Below are 19747 nucleotides of genomic sequence, written 5' to 3' on the forward strand. Positions count from 1 at the left end.
ACTGAGCCACCCAGGTGCCCCCCCACACAATTTTTGTAAACCAAAAATAATTCTCTTACCTTAGCATGCCATCCACCTCCCACTCTGGCATAGTTTTTATCTGTGTTTTTTAGGATATTTAGATACATGGTATGTGATTATGTACTTGTTTATCTCCATTATGCGCTATTTCGTAGTTTGAAGGGGTTCCCGTGGACGTAATGTACAGAACGATTTCAATCCCATCCAGGGATCCACATACACCTCACCTTTAGTGTATTTTATTGTGTCTCTATCGGATTGTGTATCACAGTGACTTTCAACTTTTTCTTTCTTTGAAGTATCATATCTTTTAATTCAAAGGGAATGTCTATGAACCTTCATTATGTGAAACCTCTGCTAGTAGCCTCTTTATCCTCCCAATTTCACCATGTTCCCTTAGTTTCTTGCTCGATAAATTGCATCTGATTTGTTATGTACAAGCTAGTTTATCTCTATTTTAATGAAAAGGCCACAAAGGCAAGAATAATATTTTAAGCAAATTTATATTAACATAGCTTATACTAAAACATTATTAAAATAGACAAGAAAATTAGAAGATAAGTAATCCAAAAAGTAGCAAATGATTGTTCAGTTAGTCATGTCATAGGGAGTGAGGTAAGGACTGGGACGAGTTGCATGTGTCACATCCTGCTTAACCGGGCCCTCACCGATTCACACGAGAGCCTTGACAAGGAACCGAAGTCACAGTCCAGAGAAGGTACAGGCATATAAGTAAAGAGAACAGAAGCATTTCTGGTAAGTTACTGTCACTATTAAACAAGCAAGCAAGGAAACAAACAAAAGCCCACAGTGTACTTGATTTTTGAGAACTATTTCCAGGTAACATAGAACATATGGAACTATTGAAATTTCATTTATCCTACCCAAAAAGCTCTTCAAGGAAATGTCTGTTTTATATATGAGAATGAAGAGTTTTAGAGAACTTACACGTTTTGCCCCAATTAACCCTTTGTATATACTATAAAATAGAGTACAGCAAAAACTGTATCTCCTGGTATGTTTTACCCTATAAGTAATTCCCACTATGATCTGTTATGCTTTTCTTATTCATACACCTGTCAAATATCTGTCAAGTATGTCAACTTTCCAGTCAATTTCAACTGTAGGCATATATTTCATAGAATTATGTTTTGAGGAGTGGGTATTATGCCTTTAGGGAATTCGTGACTTAAAATTTTTATTACATAATTGACATATGTATTAGGTCATATGATTGATGTATTTGATAAGTGTCATTTTGTGATTGTGTCATATAAATGATAGAATACTTTCAAGAATACTAAAACTATCACCCATTTATCTAATCCTGGAAGTTTTAACTTTTGTTATTTTTGCTTTAGAATCCATATTTATCAATCCATCTATGATCTATCATCTATCTTCTATCTAACTATATCATCAGAATGTCTTAACTCTTACTGTTGTTATTCCTAGCTCAATATTTTTATGGCCTAGATATTTGATAGGATAACATATTTAGCAGCTTAACAGGTGTCTAACCATTAGAAGTCAGTAGCATCCCAACTCCCAGTTGTGACAACTAAAATATCTCCACACATTGGAAAATATTCTTTTGGAGTAAAATGGCTCCAGTTGAGAGTTACTCATCTATTTCCATTCTCTTTCTTTCTCTACCTATGATAGTAGTCTTTGTGGGGGATGGGTTTGTTTTCAAATATCCTAAACTAGAAAGTTTGGATGTATATTATTTATACCAGTTTGCCCTACTAAAACATCTCCCAGGAGTTAATGCGTGAAATCTACTGACTATGATGATGTATTTATCCAGAATCGATGTTCTAATAACCCTGGATGGAAAAACACAATCTGACAGTGCTGAATGAATTCATTCTCATGGGGATCACAGACCGTCCTGAGCTGCAGGCTCCATTATTTGGGCTGTTCCTCATCATCTATTTGATCTCAGTGGTGGGCAACCTGGGCATGATCATCCTCACCAAGGTGGACTCCAGGCTCCAAACACCCATGTACTTCTTCCTCAGACACCTGGCTTTCACTGATCTTGGTTATTCAACAACCATAGGACCCAAAATGTTAGTAAATTTTGTTGTGGACCAAAATACAATCTCTTATTGTTTTTGTGCTATACAACTGGCTTGCTTTCTTGTGTTCATCATTAGTGAGCTGTTCATTCTGTCGGCAATGTCCTATGACCGCTACGTGGCAATCTGTAACCCTCTGCTCTACCCTGTCATCATGTCACAAAGGGTGTGTCATGTGCTGGTGGTCATCCCTTACCTCTACAGCACATTTGTGTCTCTTCTAGTCACCGTCAAGATTTTTAGTTCATTCTTCTGTGGTTACAATGTCATCAGTCATTTCTACTGTGACAGTCTCCCCTTGTTAGCTTTGCTCTGCTCAAATACACATGAAATTGAACTGATTATTCTGATCTTAGCAGGCTTTAATTTGATTTTCTCCCTTCTGATAGTTCTGGTGTCTTACCTGCTGATCCTGGTAGCCATCGTCAGGATGAACTCAGCTGAGGGGCGGCACAAGGCTTTTTCCACCTGTGGGTCCCACCTGACAGTGGCCATAGTGTTCTACGGGACTTTGATATTCATGTATGTGCAACCCGAGTCCAGTCATTCCTTTGACACTGACAAAGTGGCGTCCGTATTTTACACCCTCGTTATCCCCATGCTGAATCCCTTGATCTATAGCTTGAGGAACAAAGATGTAAAATATGCAAGACGGAGGATGTGGAAAAAACTATGCAATCTTTTTTCTTTAAGTTTATATACGATACAGTCTCCATAAATTAGGTTATGGACTTCAAAATTGTTCTGTATGTCTCTAGAAGTAATAATAGGAAACACAAATGAGTTCATCATACATGTAGAGGTTATCTTCTAAGGGCCAGTCACCATTCTATGGGCTGTAAATACATTAGTATACAAAACAGGAAAAGCGCTTGCTTTCCTTGAGGGGGAGAGATAAATTATAAATATAATAATTAGGTACAATTTATAGTAGAGTTGAATTGGTTAAGACACCAAAGTCCATAAAAGCAGATAAGAGAGTGGGTCTGCTGTGTGGGGGTGAGGAAGAATAGGAGGCACAAAGGGGGGTTCAGATGATTCTTGTGTTATTCCCAATTAACAGAATAAATATCCCATTGACCGTGTGTCATTGTGCACGTGCATGTGTTTGTGTAAGTTCATTCTTCTCTTTTAGCCTTTATACTCTTCATTTTTTAAAGATTTCATTTATTTTATTTATTTATTTATTTTTTTATTTATTTAAGAGAGAGAGAGCAAAATCAAGAGGATGAGCAGTGGGGAGGGGTAGAGGGAGAGGGAGAAGCAGACTCCACACTGAGCAAGGCGCCCCATGTGGGACTTGATGCCATGACCTTGGGATCATAGCTGAGCTGAAGGCAGATGCTTAACTGCCTGAACCTCCCAGGCACCTGTCTTTATACTCTTTTTATGGCATGTGTTGAAATCAAACTTACTGTGGATTTCAAGGAGGCTCAGTGTAGAACTATGATTGGAAGTCATCAGTCATGTGAATTTGCTCAAATACTCCAGTACCATGTGGAGGATCTCAGGGTCCTGCTGTCCTCATCAGTGCGTTTGTTTATGAGCCCTAGGAAATCTATTAACTCAACATACTTGGCAATTCAGGAACTCACAATATCAGTGCAACATCTCATTTGTCTTAACCCGTTTCTTTATACCAGTGCATATACAAATGAAGATAAATTTTCTTGATTATAGTTAACAGTACACCATTATATACTTTAAAGTTGTTAAGAGAGTAAATCTTAAACGTCCTCAATGCAAGAATAAAAAATCATACTTATGTAACATGATGGAGACGTTAGCTAATGCTAAATTGTAATCATATTGCAGTACAGAAGTGTATCAAATCAACACCTCTTACACCTTACACTTGTTATATGTCATTTATATCTCAATAAAGCTGGAGAAAAAAAACAAATTTCTTGAGGTCTCCCATAGAAGCTTCCAACTTTTGATTTTCAATTTTATGTTTGATTGGGGTCTTGATTTCTAACTGCTTATTTTTGTCTAATGGGATTGTTACACTTTCTCATCTCTGAAACTTAAGAATACTTCTTGTTTAAAATTAGTTATTGAATTGGTTTTGTATCTTTGCATAAAAGGTCTATTCTATGTTGAATTAGGTTTGTCGCCTTTTCACGGGATAACTTTCCTCAATATTGGTTCGTATAAATGTGTAAAATATTTTCATTAGGGTCCATTGTTTCACTGCATCAATTTGATAATCCCTCCTTAGGAAGCAATAGGAGATAATCCCATAATTTGGTCTATAGTATATTTCTAGCGGAATTTAGGTAGGATATGCAACAATTTACATAGTATATGTTATATCTTCTGGAAGACTTCCTCCTAACCCTTCTAAAATCTGACCTTCTTCCTTATTTTTGGCATATTTTATCACATTTACATTTCAGAAAGTTTAGTATTTTCCCATAAAATGGAAAAATTCAAACAAATAAAGAATTGGTACATAACTGAAACTTTTATGTGAAATTATGAAGAATATTAGAATTTTATAGATATGCAGTGATGATTCAGAAAAATTAACAAAATTTAGAATACTAAAAGTACAAGAAATTTAGAGACACTAAGGATGCATGTAAAAAAAAAATCCATGTTTCAGGTCAGGTATTAAGAAGGGCACATTTGTATACGGACACGAAGAAACACTGTACAAAAAAATCCAAGATGGAAAGGATCTCAATATGGAAATATACATGAAAAATAACTCTCACTAATCTAAAATCACGCCTAGGAGTCTTAACTGGGGAACTCCAAGTACTTAGGGAAAATGAAGAAACCAGTTATATACATTTTCTTCTAGAAAATTGAAGTGAAAACTCGGCTTTCTTTGAGGAACACTTTTCCCTGATATCAAAAACAAAAGCTTCATAAGAAAAGAAAACAACAGAGCAATATCAGTCATGATCACTTATGCAACAATTGTAATAAGAGTTTTAGCAAATGAAATCTAGCAGTATGTAAAAACAATAATGCCCCATATTAGGCTTACCCCAGAAATGTACAGATGATTTAACATTTAAAAATAAAATCACATATTAAAAACTAAAAAGAGAAAAAAAGGGGCACCTGACGGGCTCAGTTGGTTAAGCATAGGCCTTCTGTTCAGGTCATGATCCCAGGGTGCTGGAATCAAGACCCCAACAGGCTAGCCACTCAGTGTCCCCCCTCCCTTTGCCCCTCCCCCTCTTGTGTTCTCTCTCTCTCTCTTTCTCAAATAAATATATAGAATCTTAAAAAGAAAAAAAAAAGAAACAGGGAAAAAAATGCTAACCTCTCAATAAATGCAGCAAAACATTTTAAAGTTTCACTGTCCATTAAAGGTAAAAACTTTGACCATACTAGTGAATTTAGTGTTGTTTCAAAAGGAGGATCAGGATACAAAATAATGTTTAATTCTCTACACTACCAAGGACAAATTAGAAATGGAATATTTATTTTCTTATTTATTTATTTATTTGAAAGAGAGAGAGAAAGAGAGTGCAGGGCAGGGGCAGAGAGAGAGAGAATATCAAGCAGAGCTCACAGGGAGCCAAACACAGGGCCCAATCTCACAACGCTGAGATCACAACCTGAGCCAGAAGTCAAGAGTCAGGTGCTTAGCCAACTGAACCAACCAGGCACCCCTGAAAATGAGATTTTAAAATATGTGCTGAAAGTGTATCGAAAACTGAAATTACTTAAAGATAAATATGAAAATTACATGTACACAACATTAAGAAACATTGCTATTAGACACTAAAGAAGATGTAAATAAGTGAAAGATATACGATGTTTAGTTTCTGGAATATTCAATATTGCTAAAATATCAAACTTTCTCAAATGTACCTAGAGATTCAATGTAACTCAAATAAAAATTCAAGCAGGCATTATGTTTTGGTAGGTATGTTTAGGTCAGTAACATGGTGGAGATGTTAGCTAATGCTAAATTGTATGAAACTAAAAAATAGAAAGAAATGCAAAGACCTAGAATAGCTGAATTAACTTTAAAAGAGAAACAGAGTTGTAATAAAAACATTACGGCAACTCTTAACTGATTTCAAGCCCTATCCAAAGCTACAGTTGTTAAAAGGGTGTGGCACTGGTATAAAAATTGACAAATAGATCAATGAAACAAAATTGATAGACCAGAAACGGACCCCCACAGGTATGAACAATAAATTTTCCACAGGGCAAAAGAAAAAGGTCATTTGTTGAAAAAAACTAGACCTTTCAACAAATGATGATGGACTAACTAGATGGGTATATATAAAATATTGAATGTTGACAAATAACTCATATAAAGATTCGCCAACAATGGATCTTAGATGTAAATGTAATATCTAAAAATCTAAAAATTTCGGGAGGAAACATAGTAGAATATATTCATGATCTCAGGTTAGGAAAGATTTCTTAAGTACGATACCCAGAGTAAAACCAACGCAACACAATTTCTTACATTGTAAGACATCAAAATGATATATTTCACTCTTCAAAAGATACTCTTAAGAAGGTGTAAAACCTGTTTACGTTCTGGAAGACAATAGTGTATTTAGGTAGTGTATTTCATAAAGGGCTTGTTCCTCAATATACACAGATGTCTCAAAACTCAATGATAACAATAATAGACCTCCAGAATGGGCAAAACATTTGAAAAGTATGTCACCAAATACATAAAGATGGCAAATATGCACATAAAAGTCCCCCACCTGAAATATGGAGATAGAAACAAGCAAATTGTGTACAGGATCTGAATGCAGAGAAGTACAAAATAGTGATTAAAGAAATCGAAAAAGATCTGACAAATTAGTAGACATATTGAGTTCATAGATTAAAAGACAATATGCTAAAAATATCAATTCTTTATAAGCTGAGCTATAGATTTAATGCAAACCTGGCAAGACTTTTATACTGAAATATACATGAAAGTTCAGGGAATGAGCAGAGATAAAACACATTTTAAAGTGTAGCATAACAAGTAAGAAAATCTACTCCGTGTTGAGGTTCACTACGTAGCCACAATAATGGAGACTACGTGAACTTGGTGGAGATACAAACACATAAATCAATGTCACATGACTAGACAGAAATAGACCTTTGGAAATACTTCTACCAGTTTTCCAAAAGATGCAAAGATAATTCAACAGCAGGAGAATAGCCTTAAAAAAAAGAAAAAAAAGTGGTGTTGGGATGTCTGGGTGGTTCATTTGGTTGAGCAAATAATTCTTGACTTCAGCTCAGGTCATGATCTCAGGGCCTTGAGATCAAGCCTCCAGACAGCCTTCTTGTACAGCATGGAATCTGCTTGAGATTCTCTCCCTCTCCCTCTGCCCCTCCCCATGTTTGCACTAAAATAAATAAATAAATTAAATAAATAAATAAATAAATAAATAAATAAATAAATAAATAAAAATCTTCTAAAAAATTAGTGATATTGTAATCGGGAATACAGAGATGAAATTTAACAAACAATGCTAGGCTAAACCTTATACAAAGATTGAATGACAACTTAAGTATAAAATGGCAAACTATATAATACACTTAGATAAAAGCATAGGGGAAAGCCTATATTCAGCACCTTGGACTAGTGAAGAGTTTATAGACATGACATCAAAACCATAATCTATTAAAGTAAATGCTGGTAAACTGGACTTGGTCCAAATTAAAACAAGCCACCAGTCACCCTCTTGGATACTTACCTGAAGGGAATGAGACGTTATCTTCATGCAATCATCTTTAAGTGAATGTTTAGAGATGTTTTACTCATAATAGTTGAAAACTAGAAAGAACCCAAATGCCTTTCAGTGAGTGAGTGGTTAAACAAATTCTGTCCTCAGTATCATGGCATACTACTCAGCAACAATAAAGGAACAAATGAGGTGTACACACAAAACACAAGTGAATCTCAAAAGAAGTCTGTTGGATGAAAAAAATCCCATCTCAGAAGATTACAAATAGTGTATTATTTATAAAACATTCTTTAAATGACAAAAATAGAGTGATGGAAAAGAGAATAGTGATTACCAGGAGTTAGGAACAGTGACAGAGGCAGAGTCAGGGGGTGTCCCTATAAAGGGGCAGCCGGATTGAACTTTATGTCAAGGGAAGAGATCCGTTTTTAAGGAGGGGGGGTGCACAGAATGAAATCACTGAAATTTTAGGTACAATATGCAGTAAAAGGAAAAACAAAAAACAAAAAAAGAAAAATGGTGAACAGACAGATGGAAACTCACAATGAAATGAGAAGTAACAGTAACTAATTTCTATCCCTAAAGGAAAAGTGAAAACAACTTGAGCAACAAATCAAGGCAGCTCCTATCTTCATAATGTATTATTTTAATTCCCTATGAACTTTAACATAATGTGACAAGGCAGTGTTTAAACTCTTCTACACTGTGCCATTCATTTGAGGAGACCACCATGGAAATGCAGATTCTTGATGGCGTGTCCTATAGATGTGATATTTTCATCAAGAGTCCCATGTGCTACAAAAGGAAAGTTAACCATGAGTAAAAAATAGGAAAAGAGGAAGGAAGGGAGGGAGGAAGGGTGCAAGTCAGGAAGGAAGTCAAAAAGAAAGAAATAGGAAAAAAAAAAAGAGAAAGCAAGAGTGAACACAAATTTTCTCTGATAATTAAAGGACAACCTCCAGACATTTTGCTATGCTCTGAAATACTTTAGGGATAATCAACAAATTGCTTGGAATCTCCTCAGGGAGAGTCTCAAAAGGTAAAAACAAATCCATAAATTCTTCTCACTATGCCCCATAAGAAACACATGAGGGAGTCAAGACAGAGGCTTCACTGCAGGTAAAATGATAGAATATTGCATGGGCTGTCTTATGCACTAAGATCGACAATGATCAAGTGACATAGCAAGGTTCTGCTTTAGTTCAAGAGCAAAGCTCTAGCAAAAAGTTGCCATTTATGATTTAGTTTTGGGGTTTGTTTTTGCTTTGCTTTGCTTTGCTTTCTAGAACTCCATAATGCCTGAGCAGGAATAGGACACTTGTCCTTTTCTATCCACATTATTTTTTTGACTATTTTCGCCTGGATCGACAGACTAACCATTCAAAAACATCTCTGAAGCAACATCATGCTATTGCTTATAAACCATTCATTTTATATAAATAATTTCATCTCCAATGCAGGCCAAAATTGAGAGCGAATGAAGCATAACTAGAGAGATTCATTTTTTAAAATTGGCAAATTAAGAAGCTGCCTGTATTCAGTCTTGCATTCTGATGTCCTTCCAAATTCTTCGTTATTTAGTTGCCCCAGGTTCTTTTTTGTGACCCTCTCAACATAATTTAAGATTTAACGATTTTTTAAATAAAATATACATATGATGCTTTACAGATTGCTTGATGACACAAAAGGGGATTTCAACTTCCCACTGGGATGTGAAAAGCATTCTTTGGATGTTAGCAGACTTTTAAGTACCCAGCTTTATGGTAACGGTACAATGTTCAGCATGTGCTTCGGTTTTAGGTAGGATCCAACAAGAAGCAGATACAATTATCTCCAAGAATGTAGCCTTAAAAACAATAAGTAACAATCCGTCTTCAACAAAGATGTCAAACTATGAAAAAGCAATTTGGTTCTTTTCCTAGAACTCGAAAGCTGAAAGGAAAATAAAAAGACATGTTTATCTTTCTTTATGTTACAGAAAAAGTGGAACTTGCCAAGTCTGATTTTTCTCAGCCTTTTGTATTTGCAAAACAAAATGAAACAAGGAAAAACAGGGTTTATACCACTTCTTACCGCATTTGTTGAAGAGATTTTTCTGAAATTACTAACTACTGATACACATTTCCATCTTTCTGATGTAAGAAAGTCGCACACATCAGGCAGGATACGTGATCAGGAGTTCATAACATTAGAAGCAATATTTTAAGTGAATTAAATGCAAAGTTTATATAATCACTTCTATATTTAATGTCCTAAAGTTGTATGTCTCTATTTTCTTGTGGAGCAGAGACTGCTGTGATTATGCAATGCAACTATATTTAATGTCCCTACATCTCCTAATGTAAGTTTTCATTTTAACCAGTACATTGCTGTTTCTTTTTTTAAGATTAATTAATTAATTAATAAGTTTTGAGAGAAACACATGGGTAGGGGAGGAGCACAGAGAGAAGGACAAGCAGACTCCACGCTCAGCAGGGAGCCTGACTCTGGCCTTGATCCCACAACCCTAAGATCATGACAGCGGAAACCAAGAGTCAGATGCTTTAACTGACCCAGGTGCCCCTCTATTTATTTTTTTCTTAAGAAAGGACTCATGCTTGCAATATTTTAAACTTAAGAATTCTCTTATCTTAATCTGCCATTCAGTTCTTAGTGGTATATTCTTAATCAGTATATTATTAGGAATAGATACATTTTTATTTGATTACAGTGTATATCTGCGTTTTGTATTATAGTTTGGAAAAGTTCCTGTGGCCCTAAGGTATAGGAGAATTTAATGTAATATCAAAGAATCCATGAATATCTCATCTTTAGTGTACTTTATTTTGCCTCTATGGTATCCTATAACACAGTGACTTTCTTCAGTTTTTAAAGTACAGTATCTCTTTATCCAAAGGAAGTTTTTTATGAATCTTTATCATATGAAAACAATGCCAGTGACTGCTCATTCACCCAATTTTTTTAAAGATTTTATTTATTTACTAAATAGAGAGAGAGAGGGGCGCCTGGGTGGCGCAGTCCTTAAGCGTCTGCCTTCGGCTCAGGGAGTGATCCCAGCGCTCTGGGATCGAGCCCCACATCAGGCTCCTCCGCTAAGAGCCTGCTTCTTCCTCTCCCACTCCCCCTGCTTGTGTTCCCTCTCTCACTGGCTGGCTGTCTCTGTCAAATAAACAAATAAATAAAATCTTTAAAAAAAATAAATAAATAAAAATAAAAAAATAAATAGAGAGAGAGAACAGGAGCGGGGGAAGGGGCAGAGAGAAGGGGCCCAGGAGCCAGGAAGCAGGGACTCAATCCCAGAACCCTGGGATCATGACCTGAGCCAAAGTCAGACACTTAACCAACTGAGCCACCCAGGTGCTCCTCATTCTCCCAATTTGCCCATGAAAATGACTTCTTCATTTTCTCCTAGGTTCTTGCATGATGAAATGTTTTTGATTTGTCACATACAAGTGAGTACATGTCAATTATAATGAAAAGGCCCCTAGGGGAAGAGTAACATTTTAAGAAAAGTTCTATCAAAATTAACTTATATTGGCATTTTGATAAAATAGTTAGAAAATTAGAAGATAAGTAATTAAAAGAATAGCACCTTGATGGTTCCATTTAGTTACAGAGAAGGGATCGGGCAGGGCCTGCATTATGTCACATTCCATCTTACTTGACCTCTTCCTGTTCATCATCATAGCCTAGGCAAAGAAGATATCTCAGAGCCCAGAAGGATTTACATACAACTATGTAAAGAAATCTGCTTCGAGGGGCGCCTGGGTGGCACAGCGGTTACGCGTCTGTTTGGGCTCGGGGTGTGATCCCGGCATTGTGGGATCGAGCCCCACATCAGGCTCCTCCGCTATGAGCCTGCTTCTTCCTCTCCCACTCCCCCTGCTTGTGTTCCCTCTCTCGCTGGCTGTCTCTATCTCTGTCAAATAAATAAATAAAATCTTTTTAAAAAAACAAACAAAAAAAACCCCAAAGAACCCATACGTAGGCGCGCTGAATCATTTCATCTTCATTCATCCCTCTCAATAGCCCTATGTAAGGAAGTATTGTTTTGTATATGAGAATGGAGTTTTAAATAAGTTTAAATTATTGGCCCAAAGTAACTTTCATATATGCCATAAGTAGAGGCATAACACACACTCTATTTACATAAATATATGTCATATATTTATGCGATAAAGACAATTCTCAACTACGATTTGTTATAGTTTTCTTATTTACTCACTTGTCCAGTATCTGTCAAGGATGTCAACTGTTTCAGCCCGTATCACCTGTGGGGCTAAAGCATTTTATTGGTTTAGGTGTTGGAGTAGCGAGTTCTGTGTATTTTTAGAATTTGTGGTTTTAAATTTTTATTTGTAATCATTATGTAATTGTATAATATAATTTATTATATATTGACATATGTATAGAGTCATACTATTAAGTGCAATTTATAAAAGTTGTGTAATTGCAAATATATAAATGACTAATAGAAAGCTTTATTTTTAATAGAAAACTTTAAAATATAGCACCATATAGTTTATATGTTACACCCAAATTTTAATATAGTTTTGATGTTTTTAATTATTCCTATATGTTTCTATGTCTCTATCTGTCTCTATATTTATATATCTATACATGTCTGTATCTACCTATGTTTCTATTTCTCCCTCCCTCTCTTCCTCTTTATTATTTAACTATCAATACCATCTTGGTTTCTCAAACTTGGCACTATTGATATTTTGGACTGGATATTGGGTCTAGTAGGATGTTTAGAAACATAACCGACCTTTAACCATCATTAGCCAGTAGAATCCCACCTTCCAGGTGTGACAACCCAAATGTCTTCTAGACATTGATAAAATGTCACCTGGTTAGCAAAATCACCTTCAGTTGAGAACCATTGCCTATCTGTGTTTATCTACATTAGTCTTTGTGGGAGATGGTTTTATTTTCAAATATCTGAAATTGGAAAGTTTGGATGTATTTTATTTGTGCTAGTTTTGCATGCTAAAAATCACTCAGGTGATAATGCATGAAATCTACTGACCATGCTGATGTCTCCATCCAGAATAGGTTTCGTGATAAGCCTGCATGGAAACTCCAAATCTGACAGTGCTCAATGAATTCATTCTCATGGGGATCACAGACCGTCCTGAGCTGCAGGCTCCATTATTTGGGCTCTTCCTCATCATCTACACGGTCTCAGTGGTGGGCAACCTGGGCATGATCATCCTCACCAAGGTGGACCCCAGGTTCCAAACACCCATGTACTTCTTCCTCAGACACCTGGCTTTCACTGATCTTGGTTATTCAACAACCGTGGGACCCAAAATGTTAGCAAATTTTGTTGTGGATCAAAATACAATTTCTTACTATTTTTGTGCTATACAACTAGCTTTCTTTCTTGTGTTCATTGTTAGTGAACTTTTTATTCTAACCGCAATGTCCTATGACCGCTACGTGGCCATCTGTAACCCTCTGCTCTACCCTGTCATCATGTCACAAAGGGTGTGTCACGTGCTGGTGGCCATCCCCTACCTCTACAGCACATTTGTGTCTCTCATAGTCACCATAAATATTTTTAGTTTATCCTTCTGTGGCTACAATGTCATCAGTCATTTCTACTGTGACTGTGTCCCCTTGTTAACTTTGCTCTGCTCAAATACACATGAAACTGAAATGATTATTCTGATCTTAGCTGGTTTTGATTTGATTTCATCCCTTCTGATAGTTCTTGTGTCTTACCTGCTGATCCTGGTAGCCATCGTCAGGATGAACTCAGCTGAGGGGCGGCACAAGGCCTTTTCCACCTGTGGGTCCCACCTGACAGTGGCCACAGTGTTCTACGGGACTTTGATATTCATGTATGTGCAACCCGAGTCCAGTCATTCCTCTGACACTGACAAAGTGGCGTCCATATTTTACACCCTCGTTATCCCCATGCTGAATCCCTTGATCTATAGCCTGAGGAACAAAGATGTAAAATATGCAAGACGGAGGATGTGGAAAAAACTATGTAGTATTTTTTCTTAAAATTCACTATCTAATATGATTCCTATAAACTAGGTTATGGACTTTATTTTGTAAAGGTTTTATTTATTTATTTGTCAGAGAGAGAGAGACAGAGAGAGAACATAAGCATAGGGAGAGGCAGGTAGAGGGAGAAGCAGGTTCCCCAGTGAGCAAGGAGCCCGATGGGGGACTTGATCCCAGGACCCTGGGATCATGACCTGAGCTGAAGGCAGATGCTTAACCGACTGAGCCACCCAGGCATCCCGGTTGTGGACTTTAAATTGTGTTCTATGTGCCTCCAAAGAAAAGAGCAAATACAAATGAGTTCAAGATATATTATCTATTTATAGATTGTCTTACATGTGCTAGACACTTCTAACTGTTGTAAATTGATTTGTGAACAACGTAGAAAGCTTTGCCTTCCTAAAATAAAATTGCCTTCCTTCAGAGCAAAAGGTAGATTGTATACGTTAATCAAGTAAATACTACAGTACAGTAGAATGTGTTAGATGGGTGTACACACGTGCACACACAAAGCTGTCAAGGTTTTGGTGTTTTTCTCACCTATTAGAATAAAATTGCCATCCCTATGTATGTGTGTGTGTGCATGTGTGTCTGTGTGTGTGTGTGTGTGTGTAAGTCCTTTCCTTCTGTTTTATCCACACTCTTCCCTAAGTATGTTTTAGAATTAGAGTTAGTACTGGTTGTTTCTGTGATACCTAATGATTTGAGGTACTCATATTAGCTTGTTCAAACACCCTTACTACAAGCATTGGGGATCCCATCTTTTTCCTCATCAGTGTGTAAGTCTATTGGCGGAACATACTTTGTAATCCAGCAATCTAATTGGCACATGGTTTGTCTCAAAAAGTCCATGTTGATATCAGAGAATGTTCAAATTAAGGTCATATTTTGAGGGCTCCTCAGTTTGTGCTTTTCCCTCAATGATTGTTTCTTTTTCTTTTATTTTTTTAAGATTTATTTCTTTATGGGGAGGAGGGGCAGAAGGAGAGAATCTTCAAGCAGACTCCACGCTAAGTGTGGAGACAGATGTGGGGCTCAATCTCATGACCCATGAGATCATGACTTGAGCCAAAACCAAGTATCCAATGCTTAACCCAGGAGTCCCTGTTCTTTCTTAATAACTGGCTCTTTGGTCTAGAATATTGTAACATTTCCTTACCTTTTTTAAAAAGAGTAATTATTCATGTTTAACAAGTATGCCCCAGTTGTTTTTGTATCCTTGCATAAGAGGACTATTCTACAGTGCATTCATTGCATTGCCTCTCTTTCCTAGGATTGATGTTTCCCAATATTTATCAATATTGATTGTGTACTATAGTTTAATTGGCTGTCATCATTTAATTACATTGATTGATTGTCCTACTTGTGGGAAGCCGAGGAAAATAATCCTGTCATTTGCACTATGCCACATTTCTAAGGTAAATGAGGACTGTTACATGGCAAAGAGATATTGACCTTGACTTTTGTGCACAGTTGCTATACATTATTCCACATTTTCCTGTGCACTTATTTTTATTTTTATCTTCCTTTTGCTTATTTTTATTCTTCTTAATAGTTCTGGGATTTTACTGTAGTTATTAGTTTGTAATATTTGCTTTGTTCACCATGATGCAATAAAATTTTCTGTTTAATGACCATTTAATAAAAAGAATTCATTGGAATAAAATTTTAAAAGTGCATGATATGAAGCAACCAAGATGCCCTTCAGTAGATGTATGGGTAAGTAAACTAGGACACATGCAGACAATGGAATAGTATTCAGCGCTAAAAAGAAAGGAGCTACCAAGCCATGAAAAGATATGGTACAACCTTAAGTGAATGGATGCTGTATGATTCCAACTATACAACACTCTGAAAAAGGCAAAACTATGGAGACAGTACAGAGATCAATGGCTGATAGGAGTTAGAACAGAGGACAGGATGAATAGAGGAGCAAAGAAAATTTTTAGGGCAGTAAAAATACTTTGTTTGAAGCAACAATGGTAGAGACAAGTCATTATATATTTGTCCAAAGCAATAGAAGGTGAAATCCCAAAGGGGAACCCTGATGTAAATGATGGAGTTTCAATGAAAATGATATAAGAGTGTAGGTTCATTGATTGTAACAAATGTACCGCTCTAGTGGGGGATGTGGATAATGGGATGGGAGGCTATGCGTTTGTGGGGGCAAGGAATATATGGGAAAACTGTACCTTCTTCTTAAGTTTGCAGTGAACCTAAAACTTCTCTAAAAAATAAAGTCTCAAGATAAAAAAAAAATATTGCATCAACAGTGTCATGTGAGGATAAATATTATCAAACTGTTGATGTACTTGAAAAGAACCTTTGTGATTGTCATAAAGACTACTGGGTAATAACATTTCATCTTTGGGTACTATATGACAGGCATCCTTCACGTCTGGATTAATTTTCCTCATGACAACTGTCTGAGATAGAGTCTATTAAAGTTTTTATTTTTTATATTATGAAATGTTGATTCAGAAAGGTTAAGTAAATTCTCAGAGTACACAATGCATTAGGTGTTAGGTTCAAAGCCAGGTGGTCTAGTTCATACTCGAGACTTCTCGCCCTTAAGAAGTATCCTATATTGTCTCTTAATGTCCTTTTTATGCTCCACTTATGTCATCCCAGAGATGACAGAGAGTAACATTTCACTTTGGCAGATGTCAGATTAGAAGAGGAGGAACAGCAAAGAAATTCATAAAATAGTGAAAGCCATGTCTGCATAGAAGAAGAATTCTAGAGGCGCCTGGGTGGCTCAGTCAGTCAAGTGTCTGTCTTCAGCTCAGGTCATGATCTCAGGGTCCTGGAATCGAGCCCCACGCTGGGCTCCCTGCTCACTGGGGAGTCTGCTTCTCCCTCTGCTCCTCCCCACTGCTCCTGAGCTCTCTCACACTCTCTCCCTCTCTCAAATAAATAACTAAGATCTTTTAAAAAAAGAAAGAAAAAGAAAAAGAATTCAAGAAGCATAAAATTAGTCAATTAAAAAGAAATAAATTGACTCACAGTAATTAATCAGGCATTTCATATGAGTGATTTTGCTCAGATAGAAAGCCATTGCAAAGTGAATGCAGGACAAAGCCTGAGTCAATCTGTAATAAATCAGAGGGACAAGAATTTGCATTAGGTTGTCAGAAACTTCCTAAAAAGAAACAAACAAGGCAGTTTCTATGTTAAGAAATGATTTCTGTTCTAAGATGTTCGGCTACCTTCGAGAAACGAAGGGTAAGGAGAAGAAGCAGAATTCCAAAAAACACCAAAAAGTCTACTGTTAATGATTTGTAGTAGGAATCCTACCAGGGCAGTATGAGAGATAGATATTCTTTCCCAAAGAAAAGAAAGGCCTGTAGGGAAATATTTATTCTCTATCATCTTCTGCTCCTTAGGCTTTGCAGAAATTTTATCTGAGCTTCAGCCATTCGGGAAATCAACTTAAGGACGAAAGAATGTATTGACTCTGACACTGTTGTGCTATGGAGCTAGGGAAAGCCACAGAGCTCAACAGTCCATCACTTTTTTAAATGAAACCCTCTATCTTGAGCCAGTGTGTGTGGAGTGACCCATTACACGCATGGAAATAAACATTCTGAACAGTGGGGAAAGGCAGACCATCACATCCAGTTGTGAAGGTTGGCCACCATGTTATTTTAGAGCGTGCCATCCGTATAGACTAAGATGTGAAAAGTACCTCCCCAAAGAAGTACAATATTTTGAATATTGCCCTGATTCATGTAAGCATCCAAAGGCTTCCCACCACAGTGATTACACAGATAAAAAGAATAAGCTATAGCTCTATCAACCTCATGAAAACAAAAAAGGTTTTTTAATCAACCTACACAGGCTGTCATTGAAAGAGCTCCTGAAAATACCAGAGAGAGATTACTAATTGAGAAGCTTGAGTATGAAAGTTAAATGTTATTATATTTAGAATAAAGAATAATATGTGATTCATTAAATATTTAACGATCCACTATAATCATAATATTCCCAGGTGTCAAGCTGCATCTGCATATGATTTCTTAATTGGAGAAGGGCACCATTGGGAAAGAAAGTTATGGGAAATGACAACCAGTACCACATATATCTCAGAATTCCCTGGAGATAGGGGAACCACTGAAGAGCAGAATAGGAATGCAGTGAGATAGAGAAGACTTAGATGTCATATTACAGGAGGAACTCTATTCGAATTTCTAGTATGTATGAATGACACATTCTGGAACTATATGGGCATGCCTTTCCAATCTTTCCTGTGTCATATCTGAGCAGAATTTCATCTTAGGGGCGCCTGGGTGGCACAGCGGTTAAGCGTCTGCCTTCGGCTCAGGGCGTGATCCCGGGGTTATGGGATCGAGCCCCACATCAGGCTCTTCTGCTATGAGCCTGCTTCTTCCTCTCCCACTCCCCCCGCTTGTGTTCCCTCTCTTGCTGGCTGTCTCTATCTCTGTCAAATAAATAAATAATATCTTTAAAAAAAAAAAGAATTTCATCTTATATTTACAGTCAGTCTTACCTTTATTGTCTCCTTGATGATAAGGATTAAAATATATCGTATGATATTCTTTAAATCCCAACAAACTTACATGACAGGATGCATGAAATAATAGCAAACTGTATGGTCAGAGAGATCTGCCTATTTATATAATTCATAGCTCAATATCTTGTTTATAACTCAGAATAATAGAAATTGATCAACCATAGAGTAGACAAAGGAAAAATTCAGTTTTTATTCTGTCATAGAAAATGTTGGCATTTTGGGGGCGCCTGGGTGGCACAGCGGTTAAGCGTCTGCCTTCAGCTCAGGGTGTGATCCTGGCCATCTGGGATCGAGCCCCACATCAGGCTCTTCTGCTATGAGCCTGCTTCTTCCTCTCCCACTCCCCCTGCTTGTGTTCCCTCTCTCGCTGGCTGTCTCTATCTCTGTCGAATAAATAAATAAAATCTTTAAAAAAAAAAAAAAAGAAAATGTTGGCATTTTTAAAAACTACCTATTCATAGAATTTTTCCGCAGCCATCACAGTGCACATTGATTCCATAGATACTATAGATTTATTTTTAAAAAAAATGATTTAGGAATAGAAGAATACAAAGATATCTTTCAAGGTTTTATTTTTTTATGAAGTTATCAAACTTTGCATATTTCATCTAGCCATAAAGAACTTAATACTTATTAAATAAATGTGGTTTCTGTCTCTTGCAGGGTGGGTTATATAGATTAACCTCCTGATTTCAGATCTAGTAATAGTCACATAAGTTGATTTTTTTTCCTGTTGCTAATTTTATTTTTATAGCAGTTTAATTGAGATATAATTTAGAAGCCACACACTATACCCATTTTAAGTGTACAATTCAAGGATTATAGTATATTCACAGAGTTGTATGACCTATACCACAATCAATTTTAGGACATTTTCATTACCCCAGAAAGAGGCCTTGTACCTATTAGTAGCTAGTCCTCACTTCCTGTCAACACCTCCAAACCCCAGCCTCAAGCAACAACAATCTCTTTCCTGTCCCTATGATGTCACCCATCGGGGCATTTCATAGACGTGTACTTACACAATATTGGTACCCTTGTGTCTGGGATCTTTTACAGATCTGAAACTTGAACATTTTTATATAAGACATTGGATTTTATATTACATTGCCTGTTTAATTGAGTTTCTCTGGCAATGCTCTAGCAGGGGACGGAGGGAACTGCCTTATGACTGCCAGATGGAAAAAAGAAGGCCAGATTCCCCACTTGGTCTCTGTTGACACCTCTGGTTTTCAGCAGCTTTTTCGATGACAATCTGTACAGGTTGATTCGTGAAGTTTCTTTTCATGGGGTTGACAGACATTCCTGTTCTTGTTCATTTTATTTGTCTAATCACTGCAGTCAGCAGCCTTGGGACATTTACACGTATCAGGACAATACTCGATATACTGTACAGACCTTAGAGATATTGC

General features: G+C 36.7%; 2 protein-coding genes across 2 annotated transcripts; both read left to right on the forward strand.

The window, feature by feature from the left end:
• Nucleotides 1–1854: 1854 nt before the first annotated feature.
• On the forward strand, nucleotides 1855–2823 carry LOC123784962 (olfactory receptor 8K3-like). Its single transcript, XM_045786498.2, has one exon. It carries the CDS (start codon nucleotides 1855–1857, stop codon nucleotides 2821–2823), a length of 969 nt encoding a protein of 322 aa, XP_045642454.2.
• Nucleotides 2824–12856: 10033 nt separating this feature from the next.
• LOC123785270 (olfactory receptor 8K3-like) lies at nucleotides 12857–13798 on the forward strand. The gene has a single exon (XM_045786994.2). The coding sequence runs from the start codon at nucleotides 12857–12859 to the stop codon at nucleotides 13796–13798; it is 942 nt and encodes a 313-aa protein (XP_045642950.2).
• The last annotated feature ends 5949 nt before the right edge of the window (nucleotides 13799–19747 follow it).

This window comes from Ursus americanus, chromosome 24 (genome assembly GCF_024610735.1).
Source record: "Ursus americanus isolate L20-20 chromosome 24, mUrsAme1.1.p, whole genome shotgun sequence".
Taxonomy (NCBI): Eukaryota; Metazoa; Chordata; class Mammalia; order Carnivora; family Ursidae; genus Ursus; species Ursus americanus.